The sequence below is a fragment of the Diadema setosum genome, chromosome 12 (genome assembly GCF_964275005.1).
Source record: "Diadema setosum chromosome 12, eeDiaSeto1, whole genome shotgun sequence".
NCBI classification, from domain to species: Eukaryota; Metazoa; Echinodermata; class Echinoidea; order Diadematoida; family Diadematidae; genus Diadema; species Diadema setosum.
Window position 1 is genome coordinate 12,491,048 of NC_092696.1, and position 26,262 is coordinate 12,517,309.

At 39.4% G+C, this 26,262-nt stretch overlaps 1 protein-coding gene across 1 annotated transcript in view; it reads right to left on the minus strand.

Annotated features, from left to right (window-relative positions):
* Positions 1-26,262, minus strand: part of LOC140236058 (cytoskeleton-associated protein 5-like) — a 65,051-nt gene that overhangs the window by 32,991 nt on the left and 5,798 nt on the right. Inside the window, exons 2-21 of the mRNA XM_072316032.1 lie at positions 22,217-22,410; positions 20,196-20,322; positions 19,265-19,516; positions 18,574-18,706; positions 17,595-17,695; positions 16,861-16,974; positions 15,135-15,239; positions 14,464-14,553; positions 13,698-13,862; positions 12,447-12,575; positions 11,188-11,373; positions 9,379-9,465; positions 7,794-7,904; positions 6,769-6,861; positions 5,397-5,582; positions 4,576-4,673; positions 3,588-3,771; positions 2,448-2,684; positions 1,153-1,251; positions 462-575 (exon numbers count right to left, since the gene is read on the minus strand). Of these exons, the coding sequence (XP_072172133.1) occupies positions 462-575; positions 1,153-1,251; positions 2,448-2,684; positions 3,588-3,771; positions 4,576-4,673; positions 5,397-5,582; positions 6,769-6,861; positions 7,794-7,904; positions 9,379-9,465; positions 11,188-11,373; positions 12,447-12,575; positions 13,698-13,862; positions 14,464-14,553; positions 15,135-15,239; positions 16,861-16,974; positions 17,595-17,695; positions 18,574-18,706; positions 19,265-19,516; positions 20,196-20,322; positions 22,217-22,410 (2,805 nt within the window). The remainder of the gene's footprint in view (positions 1-461; positions 576-1,152; positions 1,252-2,447; positions 2,685-3,587; positions 3,772-4,575; positions 4,674-5,396; positions 5,583-6,768; positions 6,862-7,793; positions 7,905-9,378; positions 9,466-11,187; positions 11,374-12,446; positions 12,576-13,697; positions 13,863-14,463; positions 14,554-15,134; positions 15,240-16,860; positions 16,975-17,594; positions 17,696-18,573; positions 18,707-19,264; positions 19,517-20,195; positions 20,323-22,216; positions 22,411-26,262) is intronic.

The following is a 26,262-nucleotide window of genomic DNA, read 5'->3' on the forward strand; positions in this document are numbered from 1 at the left end:
TTTCTTTTCTTTTCTTTTCTTTTCTTTTCTTTTTTTTTTTTTTTTTTGCTTTGTTGTTGCAAACACTGCATCTCTCAAAATCAAAGTTTATCAAATCATTACTGTACAATAAAATCTAAATTATGCTGTTCTGAAGAAAAATGTTCAACATTTTTCAGCTTTTGTTTAAAATTACAGTCATTGCACTCTCCAATAATTTAAACTTCATCAGCTGCCAATCCTTCTAATGGGATACAGTGCACAGATGTAATGCAACACGCTTTTATAGTTCTATGTTCTCTACTGTGTTTTATTCTTCTTGCTATATCCACTTGTATAATGCATTTCCAAATAATCTCTGCTGCAAAGAGGCAGACATGCTAGAACTGGCCTGATTAGGACATGTATCATAACTAAATGATATTTGATTACAAAAGGGGGATCTGAAAAGCAGAATTCCAACAAAGATTAAAAACACAGACCTTGCTATCTCCACACAGGAGGAGTAACCCAGCTGCGAATGTCTTCACATGCTGCTTGGAAGCTGGCCCCATCGCCGTGGCGATTGTCGCTAGGATGTTGGCGGTGGTTTGTGCCTAGGGATGACAGGAGCGACATGAAACATCAAGTCCTCACTCACTGAAACATTCACGTCACAAACTGGGCAAAATTGATTATACAATGGCTACTATGCCTGCCTTTCTTGATGTGGTGATTTCTGAATTCATACTTGGATCACATTGCCATCTTTACATTGAAAGCAGTCACTGAGTAGGCAAGCAAATTTGCTTCTTCAATGAGGGGGCAGGGAGGGGGGAGGGGGGTCAGTCAATAGAAATACAAAATAAGACAGACACACAAAGGAAAGAGGGTAGTTTCCAAGACCAAAAATCAACACTTACAATTACATTTAATATATTTAATGACAAAACACCTTAGTGTAGTTCTGTGACTATATACATGAATTGCAAAATAACAATACACACACATAAATACAAAATAAGAAAAAGAAGAAGAAATTGGATGATAGAATAATAATCACATTTGATTGATAGTATGGCATTCCTGTCAATGGGGTAATACACTCTTCTCTGTTTTGCTTTTGTCTCTAATTGTCCAAGTGGCTTGCAAAATCTCTACTGATGCTTGAAAGAATTACAAAGGATTTCTTACAAGGTTCTTGTTGGATTCCCCTAGTCGGGCTTTGAGTGCTGCTGGCAAGTCCCCAAGGTTTGGTGTGATGAACTTGGCTTCTTTTAGGATACCTTCAACCTGTGTGATGACAGACACACACCAATATAAAGCAGTGGGACTACAGGGGAGATGACTTCTTCTTTTTTTCAATAAACACAAGAGTATAAGTGAAACTGATAGATAATAACTTGAGAATAAAGGATGGAAAAGAACAAATTTGTAGTTATCTGAACATCTGTCAATTTTTCATCATCAACAGTTATAACAGCTGGACAAGAGCCTTCTTGATAAACAAAAGCTTCAAACAGGCTTGTATATGATTTAATATGCATTTCATAATAGAAATGTATCATTTCTTTATAAAAAAAAGTTTTATTTTCACATTGCTAAAAAAAAGTATTCATGTCATGATTCTGCTGGTAATATATTCAAAATTAATGTGTTTCTTTTCATCATTTTTGCTGCAATGAGTGTAAGTTTGTAATGCTACAGCGCTACCTGCAATTAAAAAATGCAACAAACCAAATATTTATGTGGGGGTTTTTTTCTTCATACTGGGTAAAGTCTGTGATGTCATAACGCCACCTGCATCTAAAACAACAAAAGGAGATCAAAACTTTACGATACGTGTTGAGCAACTGAGTACCGAGGGCAATCTAAGGGCAAACTGTTCATCAATTGAAGACCTGAATATAAGAACGACCCAAGTCCAATTTTTGGCCAAATTCAGTTTGACATGGGAAATTGTAGCTTATGCATGGACTCATCTTGTGTATAAATGATAAATCTTAATTACCCCCAGAAGTGCCTGAAATGGATGAGTTAAATCTTATATTAATGTAAGAATGAAGGACTTGGGTCATTCTTACATTCATATAATAGCGCCCTCTCTCATCCTTCTCTCATCTCTATAGCAGAATATCATGTATATGAATCAAAGAACGACCCAAGTCCATATGAATCAAAGAACGACCCAAGTCCATATGAATCAAAGAACGACCCAAGTCCACCACACAAAATGGCCTCTCCACAATTAATGTAAATGTTAATTGTCATAATAATATATGTTCTAATTTGTATATACAATGTTGCCTTCCCATCACATTTAAATAGAATATTATTGGACAAATAAAAAAGATATGAAGTTTTTTTTATTTTTAGTTTACTCGAAATGGTCTTCCATGGACTTGGGTCGTTCTTATATTCATATACTCAATTGCAACCGAGTACCGAATTGCCAATTTGAGGAAAGGAACGAAGGAATAATTGCAAACCTTATCCAGGGCCTCCCCTCGGACCTTCCACTTGCTGTCGGCCATCTCGTCGATGAGTCCCGGCGTGATCTGGGACGAGATGTCCACCCTCGGCACGAGGTCGGCCACGTTCATCCCGCCGCCTCCTCCTCCTCCTCCGTCTTCTTCATCCTCATCATCTTCGTCATCGTCGTCCTCCTCGCTGGCTTTCTTGGCCGCCGCCCCCCTGAAGGGCGTGGGTGGTGATTGGCCAGACATCTGTTGGTAGGAAAACAGACACATCTTAGAAGAAGGTTACCAGAAAAGTGGATATTTTCATGTGATTAATTATCCCCGGCTCGGTCAGGTTTAGACAAATTTCGCATGTTTTTAATTCCGCAGAATCAAAGACATCCAACAGCGGTGTATATACAGAAGCAAAAATATTCATGTGCTTTTATTTTCACTCTAGTTTCTGGTTTCGCAAAATGCGTGAAATTACCAATTTTACTGTACTCCTTAAAAGTCTTCACCAACCACAGGGATGCCAACCTTGTACACAGCATCACAGTATTCTCAGGGCTGAAAAGATATATTGATACCTTTTTGTATAACAGGAATCTTTGTGTAAGAATGTTGCACTGTGAAAATTAGAGTCAGCTCGTCATGCTAATGTTAAAGTAATGTATATACTGAAAGCCAATGAAACGACTCAGAAAGATGCATCAATGTCAGAGTACACGAATGTTGCCTGGAGTAAATCTTTGCAGCAAAGCCGTGTGTCACAAGGATCATAAACCTGCCTGATCAAATCTATTCTTGAAAATTTTATGCTCGTACAAAGAAAGTTTCAAAATTCTCTCACTGCTCCCCAAACTCTCTGTAATTATGCAATCTAATTGTAGCATCTCATTTTATTTAATTCACTTATGTTGTCCTACAGTCAAGGGTCATTAAATAATGATACACATCAAACACACAGTAGAACATGGCATAATAATAGTGTGCGCGACAATAACAACAGCAATGACAGAAGCAAACAAATTTGTGCAAATTACCATCCTATTGTGTAGGACCACAACAAAAGATCACGTGAAGTTACACACATTATCACATCAGTATTTTGCATACATTAAACCGCTCCTCAGTGAGTATAGTAGAAACAGGGGGAAACGCACGAACCTTTTCAAACTCCGCGTCCATCTGCGATAGGAGGGCGGCCTTCTCGCCGTCAAAGAGCATGCGTAGGGTGGCGCCCATGTACATGTATATCACGCCCAGGAGGGTGATGGCTGATGTGCGGACCTGTGGGTTGACCGCCGCGAGCGCCTTCTTGATGAACGCAATGAGAGGCTTTACGTTTATTCTGGAACATCGCGGGGGGAGTAAAATATGAAAGTTACAATGTATAGGCCCTGAGTTGTTGATTACTCCTACATCTCTTAGCTAGATAGTTTCACTGAATATCTTGATAAGTGGTGCAACGAATCGAAGGAAAATTAGTTTTCATTCCTTGAAGTTTAATTGCACTTAAAGCATTGCATACACCATAATATCGTCGCTGGGGTGATAAGACCTTGTATCTGCAATTTTGGTGAAAATGAGTTTTTTAGATTAATGGTCCAATAATGGGTTAAGTGATGTTCTGTCCAAATCCCAACTGTCTTACTCCAAAAATGAAGCCACCACGGCATGTCAAAGGAAAGGCTATCCCATTCGCCACAGTGCTTTGGCCGCCATGTTTTTTGGCTCTCCTGAACATTTGACATTTTGTAGATACGAGGTCTCATCGCCCCAGCGATGATATTATGCTGCTCATCCATCGCTGTTACTTGGAAAATGCCACAAACTGTGACAAGACATTAATAATTTTTGTCATTTTCCACCCACATAGGAAAAATCTATCATACATTAATACACACATCAAAATACAACAGCAACTCGACAGAAAACAGAACAGGAAAATTGTTGCATTTCTAATGAAGGTGCAAAAATATTTCAAAATACATACATTAAATGGAATTTAGAAAGCAAAATATTCAGAACTGTCACAGAGAATCGCACTCTGCATCTCTTGTTTAATGTAATAAGGGTGAAGTCAGAATTAAGTCATCAACAGATTTACACATTCAGTCCCATGAGGAAATAGCACCAAAGGTAGAATACTTACGATGAAAAGCCAAATTCCTGAATGGCCTGTGCAAACCAGGTGAAAAACTCAGCTTGGTTCTTGGGGTTCTTCTGCTTGTCAAATGCATACGATGTGGCCTGAAGGTAGCGACAAAAAATATAAAATAGTGACAGAGCACTCAAAAGTCACAATTCAGTTTATAGCACACAATGTTTCCTGAAAGAGTAATGCTTATTCATGGAGGTATACTCTGTTTTTGTTTTTTCATGAATATTTCACCAAAGGTGTACCTGTTAATCTGTGACAGTCAATTCTTTGGGCCATTTCCAGGCAAACAATATACATGCCATGCACATTGTAAACCGCATATATCACAACCACTCGTCTGTAATAGTAATTACGCCAATACCCAACCGCCTTGTTGTATTAAGTTCTCTAAAAACAAAACAAAACAAAAACAAACACATCATTACCATGTAGTAAGTTTTTAAACCAAAAACATCATTCCCATAGCTTACATGAGCATTTTAGGCCCAAATACCAATTTTGTGCAAAAATTTGCATACCTGATTACAAATGAACTGATTGTAGAATATACCCCTCTCCCATGCCAATATAGCAAAGTTTAAAAAAGCCCAGCTTGATTATGTCCATCAGAAGAATAAGAAAAAAGACAACTTGTATAGAATCATGGCATGAGTCTCCAGGACAATTTGAATAATACGGACATCATCTGATGGTATGACACTTGTTTTATATTTTGAAAAGCATTTCGATGGAGTTTGCATTGAAAAATTCCAACTCATAATTCTCCAATCCAATGGAGAATACAAGGAGATTGATTAACCAAAGAATCTCACCTCCTCTGCAATGTACCCCAGCGAACACGCCTCTGCGACGGCCGTCAGCGACTCCTTGACCTTTGGCCCGGACTTGATGTCGCCCACCTTGTCGATGAGGGGTCCGAGGACGACGTGGGCGCAGCGGCGGGAGAACCGCGCCTTCTCGGCGAGAAAACCGATTAGTGCGATCTTGGCATTCATCACCTGCAGTAGGGTCAATGAAAACAAGGTTTGTTTTATTTCATTACCTCTGCCAAGGAAGGAGGTTAAGTGATCATCGGCGTTGGTTTGTCTGTTTGCAAAATAACTCAAAAGGTTGTTTACGGATTAAATGCAACTTCCATAAAAAGTAGATATTGACACAAGGAACACCTTATTCAATTTTGGTTGTGAAGTGGGAATTTCTGTGGATTTTTGAAGGATTTTTCATCTTTTGGCATATAAAAGGTCAACGAACTGTGGGTTCGAGATGCGCATAATGGAGGTTTCCATACGCGCACTAAATTGTGAGCTCTGTCAGGCAAGGCGCCGTGCAATAATGTAAATCATAAAATGGGTTCAAGAATGTAGCCAATTGGAAGCGCTGAAATGAGTCACGTGTGCGTGCATTAATTTCTTACTAACATGCACGCCGTAAAGTCACTGACGTCACAGTGTTTACACTAGCAGTGCACGCTCAATCAGTTGTTACAAGTGCGTCGCGCGCTACTATACGCGCTGTCAATCCTGTAAACAACTTCTAGTTCGGGCTGCCGGCCGGCCTTTCTTGTGTGCATAACATGTGTGCTGTACGTATACTCTTATACGTACAGTACTTATGTGCGGGATTTCCGAGTGCGACATGTTTGGGACAAACATCTTCGGACATCTTGATCCACAAAGGCATGTGAAAAATATTCTTAGTTTTCGACCCATTTTATAAAACAAATGATGCACAGGATTATTTTGTGGCGTTAGTGGAGACGCAGCTCACTCTCGGGTATTTACAATGTAGTGCAAAATGCACTCGGCTTCGCCTCGTGCATGTTTCACAATTGTAAATATCCTTGAGTGCGCTATGCCTCCACTAACGCACTCTATCCTGTGCATCATTTGTATAACAAAAGGCTTCTATTTTGGGAAATTGCCTGCGTGTAAGGGTGAAAATGAGTTGCTGGCTTGGTGGAGGTCTGTACTCTCCGAGTCAGTGCATATGCCACAATCATGTTTATCATCTTGTGTACTCAGATAATGTATGACTGCAATGCTGGAATGCAAAAGTGTTATGTAGAACGACAGGCTTGATGTGCTGGTTTGTGGAGTGTGTGTATACATGTGTGTGTGTGTGTGAAAGGGGGAGGGGGGGAGGCAGGGGGACTGAGTCACTGAGATGCAAAAACCCAAAACTGACCTGGAAATTTGCCTCCTTGAAGCCAGGTTTCTTGGCCAGCACTCGAACAAACACCTGGGCGTTGATGTCATTCTTCTCCATGTTTTGTACTTTCTGCCAGGGGAGAAAATCAAACAATTGTGACAAAATGTTAAAAAACAAAGAACAAAAACAAAAAGAAAATGCATGCACATATTATTGTTAAAGGGATGGTATAGTTTTTGTTGACATGGAGCTTCAGGTTTCCAGCATTTTTGTGAGATAATGAGACCACTTATGAAATATGAAAGAGCATGTAATTCCAAGAGGAATTCAGAGTATTATTTGATGAAAATTGGCTTTTGCATGCCTGAGATATCCAAAACAAAGTGATCCTAATAAAAAGTGGGACCCATCTATTATTAGGATCGCTTTGTTTTCCTTTTTTTGTTGTTGATATCTCAGCCATTTCAAAACCAATTTTCAACAAATAAACTGTCATTTCCTCTTAGAATTGTATGCTCTGTAACTTCGATGCAATTCTCCCACTTTGGATACAAGTCACATCTACAAGATCACGCATCACACATGTCAAGTGCTCTTGACTTTATGCAGTCCCTGTTAGTCTGCATTAACATTCCCATTTGCCAACTTTCTCCAGGCAACTAAACCTTGTTATTGGGCGAGTGAAAAGAAAGAGCACCATCCTGTTACAGTAACAGGGCCTTGTCTGAATCTGAATGCTCATTCAAGCGAGTATAAGAAAAGGTTCGATGGTTTTTCCTCACTCTGTTGTTGTTGGGGTTTTTTTTTTTGTTTTTTTTTTGGTATGTTTGTTAATTTGGATTTTTTTTGTTTTGTTTTGTTTGGGGAAGGGGGGGGGGGGTCATTCCCCTTTTGAGTAAACAATCAAAGAAGGCAGAGTAGCATCTAACCAAATCAACCCAACTGCAAAGATGGCACTAAGTGGAAGCCATCACGAAAATTAACTGTCCAAGCCGACAGAGTGGGAAAATATGGTATTTAAATGATGACGATGATTCCCTGCGTCTGTTTCGTCCACTCACCGTGGTGAATTCCTCCATGGCCGCCAGCCGCTCCTTCCAGTTGCTGGATGCCAGCTGGGTCAAGATGGTCGGTGAGAGGAGAGCGGCCGCTTTATCATCCACCTCATCTTCCTACACAAGCAGAATGGACAGAGGGATGAGGTCAAGACACTATTAATTTTTCCTGACTTCATGCAAGAGAAGATAACTTCAAAAGTTATGGAAGGCTTCCTTCTTCTAAGCTCACATATTCTGCTTGATTTTACCTGCACTCAATTTCCTTTACCCTGTATAATACACGATTGCAATTCATGTGAAGTACACCATCTGCGTTGCCACAAACCTGACTGAGAGCAAAAACAGTATTTAACAGTGTAAAAAAAGAAAAAAGCATTAGAAATTGACCCAAACTCTACTTCTTCTCCTAGACATGTGCTTGTGGAACTCTCTACCAGTCCCGCTTAGGAATTGCAACAGCCTCAATACCTTCACGTCTGAACTGAAGACTTATCTTTTCCAGCAACTTTGTGAATGATGTGTGACACATTGTGGGAGCTGGGCGCCAGATAAATGGCATTATATAAATGCTATTTCATCATCATCATCATCATCATGTGCAATATACACATACATACCCAACATACATACATACATACATACTGTACATACACACAAATACCTTTTGCCATCTAAAGTGAGTATGTCTCATTTTTTTTAAACTTGTTATATGAGATGATTGCACTGCAACTGTGCATTGTACATTGCAAATACAGTGTACGCCCGTTATAACGAACACGGTTATAACGAAATTCCGGTTACAACGAAATAGAAATTAGGGTCGCAACATTGTCAACTCTTTGTATTTTTATTGTTTCTTTGTTTGGTTATAATGAAATTTCGATATAGCGAAAGAAAACTGCAGGACTCGAGGACTTCGTTATAACGGGAGTCCACTGTATGGTATTTAATTTCTAACTTTGAGAAATTGCTTGGAAGAATTATATTATATTGGATGACTATGAATGGGATACCAGGGAATATTGCACGAGTTAGGGCCAATATTGCACGAATCGAAGATGAGTGCAATATTGGCCCTAACGAGTGCAATATTCCCTGGTATTCCATGAATCAAGGCCATCCAATATGATTATTATCATCTATACAATCAAGCAGAGCAAGCATAAACTGCACAAAATTACCCGGCTTCTACTCGTCTTGGAAGTTGACTCGGCAGTCACATCCCAGCGCTGAAAAGGGGAAGCCCCTAAAACTGCGTACATGAAACAAACAACCAGCAAGATGCTTGCGCGCTTGTGAATTGTAACAAAAACGACGCGCACTAGTAGCAAGCGTTTGCGCATTCAGCAAGCGCTCGCGCAATAGACGAGACTTGAATATGGTATGATCTTGAACGGCAAGTAACAACGGTAGCCTATGGGGAATTAATACGTTGGCCTATGCGTTTCGTTCAATATGCTCCGATATTGAACGGTAAAAATTGAGCAGACTACAATACGCGTTTTTAATGCGCCGCTAAAACGTCCTATATAGATGATAATACATCATCTTGCACAGTTTTCCATGCTGTGTCATATCTTGAGCTCACCGTCAGCAGTGGTTCCGACTTCATGTCGTCCTCCGTCTCCCCCTTGGGGACTTTCTTCTTGCCCCCCTTCACAGACTTGGCTGCTCCCTGGAGATATGGGGAGTAGAACATGATGATACAAACCTCTCTCAATCTGAACCAATCACCCCTCCTCCAAAGAAGGCGGGGCGCCATTCATTACAAAATGCCCCCACCCTCCAGTAGGGCTCACTCTGTTGTAATTGATGAGTCCGCATGCCAAAATTGATAAGCTCCATTTTCAAAGCTTATCAATTGAGGTCAACATCAAACAAAGAGAAATTTAATCTTTTCAATGATACTTTTACATAACTAAGTGTATGATTTACAAAAAACTAGAAATGTCGCTTTGGCGACTGGTATGCCTCCGCCATAATGCATGATTTTCCCAGTAGGTCTAGATAGTAGATGTGGACACTGTGTGATTACATTTTCACAAAATTGGCAAAATATTGGAATGACAAGTTTGTCACACATGTGTTGAATGTTCACCTTCCTTGACGTAGGTTTAATTGGATGAATAGGAGAGCATGTATCTAGGGATTTAAGGACTTTAACTTGACTTTGACCCATTCATACATTTAGGCATTGAGTAATTTTCAAGGTACAGGTGTGGAGAAAAAGTGCAATTTTTGAATTGAATAGTAAATTGTTACCATTTTCATCTGGCCCTTGACCCTAAAATTCATAAGATAATTACTTTCAGGTAGAACATGCATAATATGTACTAAGTTTCAAGGTAACTTGAGCCACTTCCGAGATATGGAGGAAAAAGTTAGTTCAGCACTTTCACTTGATCTTTGACCTTTTGACCTTTGAGGCAAAAAGAGAAAAAAAAACTTTCCAGAGAATTTCTATTAGGTTACACATGCATACACCAAGTGTAAAAAAATAACCCTGCTGGCATTGCATAAATATGAGGGTAATAGTAACATTTTGAAGTCTTGCACTTGACCTTTGACCCTTGACCTTTGACCCCATGAACCCTACATTCTCTAGATAATCACTTCCAGTCAGTACATGTATATACTATGTTCCATGAAGATACCTTGAAAAATTTTCCAAGGTACGGAGAAAAAAAAAGAAGTTTTAATATTTTTACTTGACCTTTTGACCTTTGACCTTTGACCTCATGACCCAAACTTTCACCAGAGAATCTTAATTGGGTAATACATGTATACACTAAGTTTCAAGAAAATCTCTTCAGGCATTCAATAGATATGGTGGAAATAGTGAAATTTTATGTATTTGACCCTGACCTTTTGACCTTTGACCTTTGATCTCATGACCCAAACTTTCACCAGAGAATCTTAATTGGGTAAAACATGTATACACTAAGTTTCAAGAAAATATCTTCAGGCATTCAATAGATATGGTGGAAATAGTGAAATTTTATGTATTTGACCTTGAGCATGTGCACCCAAAAGTTGATAGGCACAACTTCACCCCCTAATACACATACATGCCAAGTTTCATTAGGATACCTCAACAGGTTTCGATAGTTACCTTGTCCACAAAATTCATTACGGACGGACGGACGGACGGACGGACAGACGGACAACCCGAAAACATAATGCCTCCGGCACCACTTCGTGGCGGAGGCATAAAAAAACACCAAAACTTTCCAGTGTCTGCTACGGATTCAAATATGTGATGCATTATGACATCAGGGTTTATGTCAAGTGGTTTTCTACAGGAAATTGCAATACAGTCAGGCCTTGCTTTTCAACTCATTCCTCGACACAATGAAAGGCAGACCATAAAAGTGTGAGTGGGCAAGAAGGGACTGACCGAGCCGCCGCTGTCGGTCTTGGACTTGGCCTTGGCCGTGCCTGGTCTGCTGGACGACTTGGACTTGGATGGGGCGGCCTTCGATGGGGCTGCCTTGGGCGGGGCAGCCTCCGCCGCCGGCTTGGGTTCCTTCGTCTTCTTCTTGCCTCCATGCACCAGCTCCACCTTTTCGCTGTATTCTTTGATCTGTGGTGAAGATTTAAATATCACTTAAATCATTTACTGGATATTGTGTGTGATGAGAACACTCTTGATATATAATAACCCCTCGGTGGAGCTGGCTTTAAAACACTTGACACTTCTAAGCAGTATAGTTATTTAGTTACTGACATAGAAGTAACAATACTTCTAATATTAATTTGCAGCCATCCCTGGTACACATGAATCAAACAAAAAGAACAAGCCAAACTGCATACAGAAAATTTCGATAAGAAAATAGAAATAAAATACAAAATAAATACTGTTTTGAAGTATTTGCAAATAATTCTTTGCATCATCATCAATACACAACCTCACTGCAGTACTAAAGTAAAGGGGGGGGGGAATGTCTGATAGTCTACGTCTTCAATGACAGCATTATGAGCTGAAGGATAGTTTCAATCAATAGTTTCAATCAATTGTGATCACTATTCTAATTTGGTAAAATACACTTATAAAAAAGACATCCATGTCTTTTTTCTTCTTTCTTTAAAGGACAAGTTCACCTTCATTAACATAAGGATTGAGAGAATGTAGCAATATTAGTAGAACACATCATTGAAAGTTTGAGGAAAATCGGACAAGTTTTTGTGCAGTCACCGCTGGATGAGAAGACTACTGCATTGTATGATGTCACATGCGTACAACAATATAAGGAAAATATAAAGAGAATTTCACAAAATTTCATCTTTTGAAAAAAGTACACATTCCCTTTACTCATTACTAACATATGTTATGGGTAATATTATTCCCATTGCCTTTAGAAAGAGGCAAGTCAAGTGCTCTTTTATTATGCGAAAAAAGTGAAAATATGTTGAATTTTCTTTACATTTTCTTTATACTGTTGTACTCATATGACATCACGAGCCTTAGTAGTCTCCTCATCCAGCGGTTCCACAACAAAATTCTAAAAATTCATAACTTTTGAACGGATTGTCTGATTTTCCTCAAACTTTCACTGATGTTTTCTACTAATATTGCTGCATTCTCTCAATCCTTACGTTTATGAAGGTGAAGTTGTCCTTTTTAACTTCATGTCTTCCTTGTAAACTACAGTTTACCTTGTCCAGTTTGATTTTCTCCAGGTCTGCTAGGAAGGGTCCCATGGGTTTCTCCCCTACCACCCTCAGTGCTGTCCCCAGGGCCTCCGAGGCGGCTTCTCTCACGTCGGCCGTCGTGTCAGCCAGTTTCTAGAGGGTCAACGGCCAAAGAGTCACACTTCCATCATTCAATGAAACTACTCCAAAAGAAACCTTTTTTTTTTAGTTAGAGGAAGATTTAGTTAAAATGACTCTAGCATATCAAAGACCATTGTAGGTCTAATCAAAAATTCAAAATCACTTTCCGACATGTGAGTACAAACATGTATATGAATACACATTCAGATGGACGTAAGATTCTTTTCTTTTTCAAAGGAATGAAATTAGAAAATAAAGGGTGCATTAGATCAAACAAAATGATCTTCAAAAGATCTTAAAAACAATCTTAAAGGGACAGTATAGTTTTGGTTGAGACCTAATTTTAGGTTTCTAACATTTTTGGTGAGATAACGAGAAACCTCTTATGAAATATGAAGGAGCATGTAATTCTATGAGGAATTCAACGTTTATTTCGTCGCTTGCCCGGAAGAAGGGAACGAGCGCGCGAATACGCGTAAAAATAGATTTCGAGAAAAGACCTGCATGAGGTAAGATCACAAGCAATATCATAAAATTTGTAGATTATTCATTATAGCCACTTTAATTATAGTGCCAAATTGGAATATTATCTGTTCACTTGTGAATTTTCAGCAGTATTGATATTCAAATATCAAAGATATAGTCAATTGAAACTTTAAATTGCGATTTTCTCGAAATCTATTTTTACGCGTATTCGCGCGCTCGTTCCCTTCTTCCGGGCAAGCGACGATTTGATGAAAATTGGTTTTGAAATGGCTGAGATATCCAAAAAGGTGTGATTCTAATAAAGTGTGGGACATACACTTAATTGCGATTGCTTTGTTTTACTTTGTTTTTGGATGTTTCAGTCATTCCAAACCCAATTTTCATCAAATAAACTTTGAATTCACCTTAAAATGGTATGTTCTATACTATATCATAAGTGTTATCTTGGTATCTCGCAAAAAGTTAAAAGCCCAATTCTTATCTCCACCAATACTGTACCATCCCTTTAAACTTATTGATCTTTTGCCAGTCTGACTGCGCATAGAAAGAGAGTAAAAGAGAGACACAGTAAAAGAGGAACACAGCAGAGAGAGAGAGAGAGAAGGGGGTAGAGATTGTAGCTGTTACTACAGAGGAAAAGCTCCTTGCCTTCACGAGTGATGTGCAGAGTGGCTTGAGGGCAGCCTTGGGTAAGGTGGCTGGGGTGCACTGCCGGAACGCCCTGCCTAAGAAGAGGGTGGTCTCCGCCCTGATGTTGGGGTTCTTGTTCTCCATGGCAGCTAGAACGTCCTCCATGATGTTTTGCAGTGTAGTCTGCAGGGTTACAAAATAGTATTTTGTTCAGTTTACAAGTGCTATTTTTTTTTTTCTTCTTTTTCTTTCAGACATACATAAGAAACAATAATTATTCTTATAGAGACAATCATTTTTGTGTTAGAAATATAAGGCTTAAGAGAAAATGAAATTTATGGTAATTTCCTTCATATTTATCAGAGGATAAGCATCATCAATTACAATGCCTTGCTAAAACCAACACTTAAAAAAAAATTTAATTTTCAAGTCCATGGAATATTTTTAAAAACAAATATCAAAAGAAATAATATAACAATCATTTCTTTTATCAACTTTTGTCATTACATGAACTCATATTCAAATCCTGAAATACCTTGCTCTATTCGTACTGTGGTTACAATGTGAATACACTCCTGAGTACTGTGGAGCACTGGTATCTGAAGCTATGTTGTACGATCTTACACATCTTCTCTGATTTCCACCATCAAAACATTACCAACATAAAAAGTAACAAGCATGGAAGATATCATAACTCCCATTGCATTGTGGGAGTTCAGCCAATTCGGGGCTGTGTATTGTAGCTGGGGGGGGGGGGGGGGGGGCAAGAGGCTCGCAAACTTACCGAAGGATAAATGGCATCTATTGCTTCTCGCATGGCGGCTACCACGTTGGGCTTCTTTTCTTTGAACTTGTCCAGGATGGTCGATATACACTGAAGAGGAGAAGTGAGGATTGAAGTCGATATTCATCATTTCAACTTGGCATCTAAATTAACTTGTAGCTTTTCTGTCATCATGGTGAATGAATAAACCAGTGACACAAAGAAACAAAGGGGAAGTCCCAAAACAAATTTTTAAATAACTTGCATATGCATCCGAAGATATTGTTACTTCACAAATTCATGTTGTCTACATTTATAACATCCTTCCCGGATCTGTCTACAACTCATCACGTCTTTCAAGCAAAGCATCTGCCAATTTCCTCAAAACTGCCTTTAATAAAATCAATATATGAATCACTCTTATTTCCAGAGCTGCCAACATCCCCACATTATTTAAAAATCAGGGAAATGACATCTTTCAGAGCAATCAGGGATATGCCGTTGTATCATACATTTCTCCATAGGAAATGATAGTAACGAACTTAACCAGAAAGGTTTTACAATTTTTTTCTGTGAAGGTATGGAGAAATAGATAAATTTCCAAGGAGCTTTGGAATCAAGAAGGCTGGGCAGCTCTATTTCAATGTCTTGGAACAATATATGATATTTCAAGAACCGCGCCTTGCACTTACCGCTACTGCATAGGGAGAAAATTTCTTGCGGATTCCACTGGCAATGCCTGCCATGCACTTGCCAGCGAGGGCGACGATCATCACGTTCGTGTCTTTGGCAATAGTCTGCAAAGGAAAGCACAAAGATATTCACTTGATGCCATGTTAGGAAAGCCATCGTACATCACAATCACAAAGATGTCTCTTTACTTAAACCTTTATGCACCTAGGCACAAAGGTGTAACTTCCGCAGCTTTTAGTACCATTTAGACAATTTCTCAAAGCTTGGCCTACAGTTGTAACTGTGAGTTAGCCAGCCCACTAAGGTATTTTTATAACAATGTGCCTCTGTCAGACAGTAAGGCCATTGTGACATAGTACAGATTGAGGGGATTAGTTAATCTCCTTAGCTTTCATTGGTTATTAGTCTTCAGACACCTGTGCCAATTGGTAAAGATGGCACTCCTGAGGAGGTGCATGTAGGCATACAAAGCATGTGATGACTGATACCAGATGTCAGTAATGACTGACACTTGCTCCAAAAGAAGAGATAAAGCGGTGCCATGTTGCTATTATATATTTGCATCATTTCATTTTAGTTTATTCTGTATTTTTTCTCATGGAAGTTTATTCACCTATTTCCATTTTTCAATGTATTTTTAATTCCTACAATTACTTATTCTTCCAGAGCTTCAACTGCCATCTTTATTTTCAAACTTCTCACTCTGCCCATCTGTTCATCTCTGTTCCTGGTTATCTGTTTAAAGGGATCGTACAGTTTCAGTTGAGACCTAATTTCAGGTTTCTAACACTTTTTTGATGAGATAATGAGAAACCTCTCATGAAATATGAAAGAGCATGTACAATATGAGGGAGTCAACGTTTATTTGATGAAAACTGGTTTTGAAATGGCCGAGACATCCAAAAAAGAGCAATTCTAAGGTGTGGGACCCACACTTTATCATGATTGCTTTGTTTTACATTGTTTTTGGATGTTTCAGTCATTCCAATCCCAATTTCCATCAAGTAAACTTTGAATTCCTCTTAAAATCGTATTCTCTGTACTATATCATAAGTGTTTTCTTGGTATCTTGCAAAAAGTTAAAAGCCCAATTCTCATCTCCACCAATACTGTACCATCCCTTTAAAGCTGTCTGTCTCTATTTCTGTATCTCTCTTCTGCTCTCTCTCTTCTCTTTCTGGCTATGCAGGGATGCCAACCTTTGAAACAGCATTACAGTATTCTCAGGGCTGAAAAGGTGTATTTTCGGTTTAAAAAAACAACCCCAAAATACTACTTTAACCTATCCTGCAATACACTGAATACGAAGATTACTTGGGAAAAACAGACTTTTCTAATAAATTTGCAGTATTTTTGGCACAAACAACTACAAAATACTGCAACCAAAAAAGAAGCAGTTGGTATCTCTGGGTTGTGTCTCTTGAATGCTTTGCAACTTCTGTGTTTGTTTTTTTTTTTTTTTCATGTGTCATTGCTCAATCTCTTTTTCTTTTTCCTAGTGTCACTTCTACTTTCTCTCCTTTTCAGATGTTCTCAATCCATTCAACATGTCGCTCATTTTGCACAACACAAGCAACTGGATGATTTCATTTTTTTTTTTTAAATCTCTCTTCAAAAGCTGTTTAACTTTCAAAGTTTTTCCTTAATCTCTTCCATTCTACCTCTGCTTTTTGGTTTCTTTAATCCACCCTTCTTTTCTCCACATCATTCCCGTTTGCCTCTCACCTTCTTCAGAACCCGGAGGAGCTCGGCGAAGTCGCCCGGCTCGATCTTGGGGTTCGCCGTCAGCGGCTGCAGCGCCTCCAGGGCCTCTTTCCTGATCTGCCACTTCTTTGCTTCCTGCAACAGGTCAAAGGTCAAAAGGGATGCCAAGATGTCACTTCCGCGCCGACGATACATGACACGATTACTCAATACACCCAATATGCCACCATCTGTTAACATCAGGGCTCAGTTGGAAGAAATCAGTTACATTCAGGCTCAGAAGTATGCAAGATTTTCCCATCTTAATTCATTCTTGGAAAAGGGAATTTTTTGACATGACTCCATGAAAAAAAAAAGGCATCGAAGGAGGAAAAGGAAGGTGCACTTCTGTGTACTATAGGTCATCTGCTTAGGTCTTGACGTAGAAGGACGATACTTAAAACTTCCACTTTTTACACACAATAAAATAAGTCAGCAAATGCTAACAAGCCAGCAAAGGAAGAAAATACAAATTATATACAATTATGTACAATTGGCCCTAAAGAATAAACAACTGAAGTACATACCCCTGTTCTGTATAAGGAATGAAATATTATGCTCTCTACGGACAAGCAACTGCTACGAAGTTATAATTTCAAGCAGATTGTCTTGTGTGGAATCAAATGAAGCTGTCTTCTCATACAGGATGGCAACTTTGCCACGATGGATTAGGGGACTGTCTGGCACAGTTTGATGCCGTCTACATGCAGGCTTACCATGTTGTCGTAGAAGTCCTTGGGGAGTTTGGCAATGATATCCACAGCCTCCAGGAGATCGTAGGGATCCACAGCTGGTGCTGCTGCTCCATCGGCTTCATCTGCAGACAGACAGACAAACAGACAAATGACCCGGAGAGACACAGATAAAGATAAACACACAGACAGAAATACAGAACAAATGATGAAGACACATTACAGTGCACTCCCAATATAACGAACACAGTTATAATGAAATTCCGGTTACAACAAAGTAACATTTCAGACTGCAACATTTTCAGCTCTATGTATTTATTGTTTATTTGTTCCGTTACAACAAAATTTCAATATAACGAAAGAAAACTGCCAGTCCAAAGGACTTCGTTATAAAGGGAGTCCACTGTATTTCATGTGGAAGAAATGACTGTACAAAAGGTCACTTGTACAAAGTGCGGTACAGAGTGCTCAAGTCGGTACTTGTTCTTGCATGTCTGCCTTTACAAGATTTGATAAGGAGCATGAAGTATGCAAACAGTGACACAAACATGACACTTCAAATCCACACTGTACAGAACCCCTCTCCTTATATCTATGAATATCAATACGAGGCATGACACTTCTGGGGGGCATTTCATGAAGGAACTTGTCGGATAAAATGTCCGACAAGTCAATTATATCCGACAAGTTTTGAGAAATTCTTTAGTCTGACTGGCTGATTTCTCTGAACTTGTCGGATATAACTGACTTGTCAGATATTTTATCCGACAAGTTCCTTCATGAAATGCCCCCCTGCTCTTATGAACTAAGGTACACGGTACCATGAAGAGCTTGTACGATAATAGCCCACAGAGGAAGAAGTGTTAATCCTCTTTCAGCTTTGGTTGATTGGTGATCCAAGTAAACACACACACACACACACACACACACACACACACACACACACAAAACAGACTGTATTCACATAAATTGATGGTAAGAAACCTGACTTCCAGACACACACCTTCATCGTCCTCCTCATCATCATCATCCTGTGCCATGGCCTTAGCCTTCAGGTCCTGCTGCGACTTGAGGAATCGGGTCTGCTTTGGCGGCTTCGTCGGCAGCTTCTCAAACTCTTCTTCCAACTCTTTCAGCTGTAAGGATTGGGGGATGGAGAAGTGGGGATGGGGCAAACAAGAAGAAATGAATTGAAGAGAAGATGAGGAGAATTAGATCCCATTTCGGGACTCACAAAATTCAAAATTGGGAAGATACTCGTGAGGTACGGTCAACTGATTAGGTGACAATAACTTAAAAATTGGGAGGAAGTTTACATAGTCTCTGTCAGATCATGGCGAGATATCAAAGTTTTCACAGACCATCTAGGCTGAGCATGTTTTGACATTAATCAGGACATGATTTCCTTCTTGAAATTGAATAGCATGTTACTAGATGGAAACACAGAAAAAATAGTACACAATTACATTCTATGTCATGAAATTGCTACACAAATGACAATTGAATCTGTATAGCAGTCATATCCAAAATGCATAGCAAATAGCAATGCGATACCAAGAAAATTATTCCCGTGTATGCCTCTGAATTCGAGCATGGAATAAAACACCTTGCACTTGCAGGCAAGACGATGATCTTTATGAGTTCAGAATAAGAGCCTGAACAAAATATAGGGGAAGGGGGTCAAGCGACCTTACCTGCACTGGTTTGATGTTTTGTAGACTGGGTTTGATGGCCGCTCCGATCCAGCGGTACAGCTCAATGGCCAGCAGCTTGGCCTTCTCACGAACGTTCTTGTCGCTGTGTTCCAGGATCTTTGGCACCGACTTGACCACGGGTTTGAGGGTGATGACCTTTGACCCAAACTCCCGCACGGCCGAGGCCAGGACCTCCAGGCACGCTGCCACGATCTTGGGCTGCTTGTTTGTGAGACCTTTCAAAAGTTCCTCCTGTAATTTGGACCCCATGGTGGATTTTAAGAGTTGTTAACTGAAATTGTGGATATTGATATGTGGACTTCATTATCACTTTAGAGCCATGGTGGCTCAGTGGTAAAGCCCATAGACTCTTCAATTACAAGATTCCTGGTTCACATCCACAGGGACTAGTGTCTGTGTCTCTTTGGCATGGGGCTCTTAACTTTATTGCCTTGTCCTCATATCATGAAAGTGGTGTTCCTGAATTACTCACTTTACCAGGGCACTCAACATAGAAATATATAAATCTTCTAACAAACATACCTATTGAAAATATGATATAACATAAATTATGCCCAATTGAATTTCAAAAGAATCATATTTTATTTTAAAAGCATATATTTACTTTTTTTTTGAGGAAGAATCAAATACACTGCAAATATCAAAATCATTGTCTGAGTCACGATATTTCATTGTCTGTTTTTCAAAGTATTTTATTTGAATTATTATGAAGTATTATGTGTTCAGATGAATACATGGTTGATGTAGAATAATAAATATCCCACTGGGGGAAAAAAAAATATCAAAATCATATTAGTCAGCAGCTCTCTGTCAACTACGTGTACAAGCTACAATCGCACATAGTCACTGAACGTTCACTGTTTGTTTGTTTGTTTTTTGTTTGTTTCAAGAAGTTTCTTTGTGCCCTCACCGTCACTTGCTCCTGCTTCTCCAGCTCAATGTAAACCATGAGGATCTCCATGCCTTTCTCCTTCGTCTTGGTCCGGGAGGAGTTGAGACACTTGGCGACCACGCCCGCTGTCACCTCGCCAACGGTCCTGAAAGACATGTACGTGGGAATGTTTGGTCGTAGAATTGAGAGAAACATTGAAAGCCCCAATACAGTGGCAGGACAAAGGAGGAAGGAGTGGAAGAGAAAGAGTTTGGGTGGAGAAGGATGGAGATATAGACAGACAACATGTTCTAATTGTGACCCGCCACAACAAAAGGATCCAAAATTTGCTGATGGCTGAACCGAGAAAATCGAGTATGAAGTCCGATCGTTACAATCATTCAATACCATTGAATTCCTGTTTTTCGACATAATTTTGTAGTCTGATAGTTCATCTATCACCTGCTGAAATTTTGAAGCTAAATGATCAAAGGAAAGGCAAGAAATTTGCATTTTTCTGAGACAAGATTTTCTGACTTTCAACGGAAAAGAAATGTCCGAAGATTTGGATTTAGCACCAGAGATAGACTCCGCCCCTAGCAACAAGGGAGTGATCTTATTGGTCAGTGCGTGGCATCCTGGTTACTGATTGGTCGTGCGTAGACCGCTGGCACTACGCTTGAATGAACATCGCGGAGGTTGCTAGGAGCATACTTTCAATTGTCAAGGTGAAAACTGTCTTTCCTCCCCTTGATCATGATTGCCTCGGAAGGAAAACTTTGAAGGTGGTTTTCTCGAGACGCTGATTTCCAAGACCACTCGCCATGCTCTCGTAAAATCATCGATATTTCCACAATCGAGTACTTTTATGAGTCATGTTATATAAGAAATTAAAGCAGAAGAGTAAGGGAGTAATGTCATATCATTTTCAGAAAATCAACCTCCCCCCGACTTTCGGATCCTTTTGTTGTAGCGGGTCACGATTAAGTGAAGATGAGAACCAAGAGGAGATGACAATGAGAATAAAGACTATGGGACGAGGATCAGAAATATAGCGAGAGACTGGATAGATTGGATGACTTGCGAAGGGAAACAGACATACGTAATGTAGGTCTGCAACAAGCTTCAGTCAAGAACATGAAATCGGTACCTACCCAAATATTGTCCTACGCGCAAAGTATCAGCTCACTCAAAAGGCTGGCTGTTACTGATTTACATCACCCACTCGTTGAGGGATTAAGCGGATACCGACATTAAATTGTGGGGAAGCAAACTGCAGACTGAGGCACTTGCTCTTGAACAAATGAGGCATATTACCAGATTTCCCCCATGGTGGTGGAAGTGGGAAACAATGACCATTCCACACGATGACTAAACATTTCATGTAATTTGCAGTAATTCAATTGTTTGGGACGATGAATACAAATCCTTTCCCACAACAGTTGTCTAGTGATGAATCATCAATGAGCTCTTTAATCATAAATAATTAGTAATTCTTGCCATTATCATTGAATATCAAAGATTTTCACATGAATAGCATTCCTTGTTTGGCTGGAGTGGACTTTTATGTTGAACCTACGGCTTCCTACACAGTTTGTATGTGTAGGAGTCTACTAAATGCTATGCTATGTCTACAGGAATGAGAAAATGGGGGGGGGGCAATAGGTTAAAGGTTCTGTTTAGCTTTGGGAGCAGTGATTCTAAAAATGTCATAAGATATCACTTTTGATGCATATATGTGTACATTTACCTGTAGGTCAGTTGTATCACAAAACATCCTACATGAAATTTTTGCAATAGAGCATATTGGAGATAAATATCACTATTTTTCTCATTAAACCATAACTGTAGACGGTTTAGTCTGGAAACATTTTTACTATAACTATTGTTCACGTTTTGCATATCTAATAATTTACTTAACATCAATTATACTGATTCACATTTTAACATTGGTTGTTTCTATCCCTAACTCACATTTTAGAAATATTTTGAAGCACTATCGCTGGGTTTTTGTTTCATCTGCAAATGGTAAATTATGCCTTTAAAGGGGGAGGTCTCACTTTGGTGCTAGATGTGCGCTGTCCAGGTAAGCCAGGACGGCGTCCAAGCCCTTCTCCTGTGCCACCGCATTGCTGTCGATGACAAATTTCTTTAGCAGTCCCGCGTACTTGGAGAACTCGGGGCTCTTCTCGTCCGGCAGTCTCTTGAAGAGTTTGGCCGCCTCCTCGTAACCGTGGAGACGGGCTTTCCAGACCTGTGCATTGTGAAGCAAAAGATGCATTTTGTTATCACTTGCAAAGCAGTCCATCATCTATGAAAAGGAGACAGCTTTTGCTCAGCTGAATTGTGTAGAAATTAAAATGGGTATTTAAAATACAATTCAAACAGTTTCAACAAAACAGTTTCAGACTTCAAGAAAAATGAGAGAATCAACGAGGAGAAAGTGACAGTGCACTCAGCCTAGATTTAAACCGCATTTCTGCTGTCATTCACTTGTAAGCACAAATTGGCAGCAGGTTCCACAGGAATGCAGCTGTGAAGGAAACTACGATTAAAAACGCTGTTTTTCATGTGACTGAGCTGTGCATGTGACACATTCCATTTTATAACTTCAAGTGCATGAGACTGCAAAAATATTGACTTGTCAAGAATGTACTTGTCGCAATAAAATCTCCATGTTCATTATTTAAAAAAAAAGAATCACTTATCACCCAGGGGTGTTTTCCAACCTCTTGTTTATGACATGAGGTGGGGGAAAATGCACATTTGCTGAGCGACAAGGGAATTGGAACGAAAAATCTGACAGGGTTATAAGATTGATACTGAACTACATGCACAACTATGTTTTCCCCTTGCATGCAGACATGGTGCAATAACCTCATTGCCCAGTAGAAATTTTGATGACACCCATTGGGGGACTTCAAACCTTGAACTCATCCTCACTCTTTCTGAAATGCTACAGAAGTACAGGTACACTTTTTAAAGTCTATCTCTTTCCTTTTAAAACTACGCCAATTCCACATGGTCTACAACAGACTTTTCGTCATGAATTTACTGGTACTCATGTTGTACATCAGTACCTGCATCTATCCATTAATACTAGAGATAGAAATAAAAAATATAACACATCCAAAATTACAGTAACTTTTTGTACCCCCTTTCTTCTTTATACAATCAATTAAAGGGACAAAGCAAGGGTTAAGATGGAATGCAGTTTTCAGCAAGAAGAGAAGAGTTTAAAAGGACATCATCAGGTGATTGAGGCAAAAACAAGGAATGAAAAATTCTTTCTTTTTTACTGATGACAGAAAATAACTTTCCATGCAGGAGTTGTATTGAAAAATATTTACAAAGATCACATAGCATTAAGGTAGCATGTAAGATTGGAATCTTACTTGAGCACCGCAGAAAAATGAAAATTTCTTTTAAAATCCTATAGTACTAAAGCAAATAGGGGTCAAGTTCGCACGTGACATTGAGAAATTGTCAATTTGTGTTTGGGTAGTGTACCACAACTTCAAAATAATCATAAGTTTGTAGTTTCGATCATGCTTACATATGTAGCTCAAACTTTCACTGTCCTGTTCTTCTAATTTTTCTGCTCCAATTCACACTGAAAAAAAAGTAACATTTTAAGGGTACACTTCCCCTTTAAAACTTATAGTTGCAATCTCTTTCCAAGCTGTAGACTAGCCTGCTATAAAGGCCAACTACAATGTGCTGTAAAAAAGTGTAAAGCAAGACATTTTCACGGCATGAAATTTTTGGGACTTTTTTCACAGTAAAGAAATCTTCGCAAATTGCCACTGGCATTACAGAACTTCTGCATGCATTTTTTATTTCACGTATCTTGGTTCTCACGAAATTCGCGAAATCAAAATGCACGCAAAAATTTCTGGCTTTTCAGCACAAAGTATATACCGGTAGTGATGTTTACCTGTGGAACATAGTGTGCAGTAGATACATGTATATCTTTTTGCAAACATGACTTTTTGCAAACATAGGCGCCTTTGAATGTTTCAACAGATAAAATGGCACTATATAAATGCTGTTTCATCATCATCATCATCATCATCATCATCAAACATAATCTTAGGCCGTGTTTATGCTTCCCCTTTTTGGGCCAGAATCAGCGTTTTGAAACGTGATTAGTGCAAAACGCTGTTGCGTTCATGCTCACTTCGATAGAAACGCTGATTCAAAACGCCGATCTAAAATGCACAAAAAGGTGCGTTTACAATCGGCGTTTCTGACTAATCACGTTTGACGGGGAAGCATTTGATAAACCAACATGACGTCATCTAAACGCCTTTCCGGTTCACGTGAAAAAGCGCGCGCCCGGCCAGCCAGCTACCCTTGCCTGTGCAGTTTTCCCATGTACTGTGCATACGCATGTCTTTCCCAGCTGCTCTCCCAGGCCAGGCCACCGATCGCAGTGCGCGCCCCAATTTGACCTGCCTCTGCTGAGGTCAGCGAAGCAATCGCAAACGCTCTTTCCAAGGCTCGAAGAAAGTGAGCATAAACAGTGCTCCCCGTGAACGGCGTTTTGAATCAGCGTTTCAAAACGCTGATTCTGCCTTCGCAAATTGAGCATTAATTTACACCCTTATTATGTCTGTTCCTTCCCCATTGATCACCCTGCACAGATTCTGATACATGGATGGGACTTCCTCTAGTGTCACACACAGAGCTATCGATCGGGCTGTCCAGCTTTAAACTACAGCTAGACAAGGTACAGAGCTCAGCTTTAAATGTACAAATGTACATCAGTGTTTGGATGTGTTATGAAATTGTACAATGTAACTGTTTATTGAAATTGGTAACAAACTGGCTCAATACAACATCAAGTGGCACCATGCTACAATACATGGAAACTTTCATGTCTTGTGTTGATTTCATGATGATGTTTAAAACATGCTAACATCTGAGCAGATGAAAGTACTTTGTAGAACGGGAGCATTACTTTGAAAACATCTTGTAAGACTGCATCCAAACTTCAGCTAGGTACATGGGAGGGCCTGACATGGAATCAAAGGCATGGGTCTACAGACAAGACACGGGCAACATTTGGTAAATTCAGACTTAAGATCTCGCCATTGGGAACTGGCACAGGCAAACTACCGACTGTTTACACCCTGCATTGTGTCAATTGGGCAATGAACATGTAGTCATGCTGTTTGGGCAATGTAGCCAGGCTGTCTATCAGGTACTGTAGTCTGTGGGGCTTGTTATGATGTGTTCTGAACCATTCTTTACATCCGAAGGAAATCTCAATGACATGACCAGGACAAGGGGAAAGCCTGCCAAGAGGTGATAAAAAGAAATCTTGTCCAGTGAAAGTAGAAGTAATTGGCAAAACACCCGCTGGTCTGGCAAAGAAACTACAATGTAAGCATGTTCGACTGAGTGTCCATGAATATTATAGAAATCTTTGCCATGTCTCCAAAAAAAGAAAGTCCAAAGTATTATCAGGACTCAACATTATTTCAGTAGTGGCCTGGTGGCCCGGGTCCACTAAAAAATTACGTCGGGCCACAATTTTTTTTTTAAAAAGTAATAATTTGGTTTGTTTTAGTGACCCAATCAGGTAACTATACAGTAGATTTCAAAAGGGATTGTACTGTTTTTATTTGAAACAATATATTTCCTTTTTTTCTGGCCTCGGGGGGGGGGGGGGGGGGGGGGGGGGGAATGTGTCAAGCCCTGATTATCATTTTAATGTAAAATATACTGACACCTTGACTTCTACTTCTTTCAAGGTTGATCACAATTGTTTGGAAAATCATTAACCATTAATGGCAAGTGCACTATAAACATTCTACGTTAACATCTTGTAAACTGTAGCTGTACATTAAAATGTGGATTTAAAGGACAAGTTCACCTTCAAACATAAGGATTGAGAGAATGTAGCTATAGTAGAACACATCATTGAAAGTTTGAGGAAAATCGGACAATCTGCTCAAAAATTATGAATTTTTGAAGTTTTTGTGCAGTAACCGCTGGATGAGAAGACTACTGCAGTGTGTGAATAACTTAGATGTCACATGCGTACAACAATATAAGGAAAATATAAAGAGAATTTCACAAAATTTCATCTTTTGAAAAA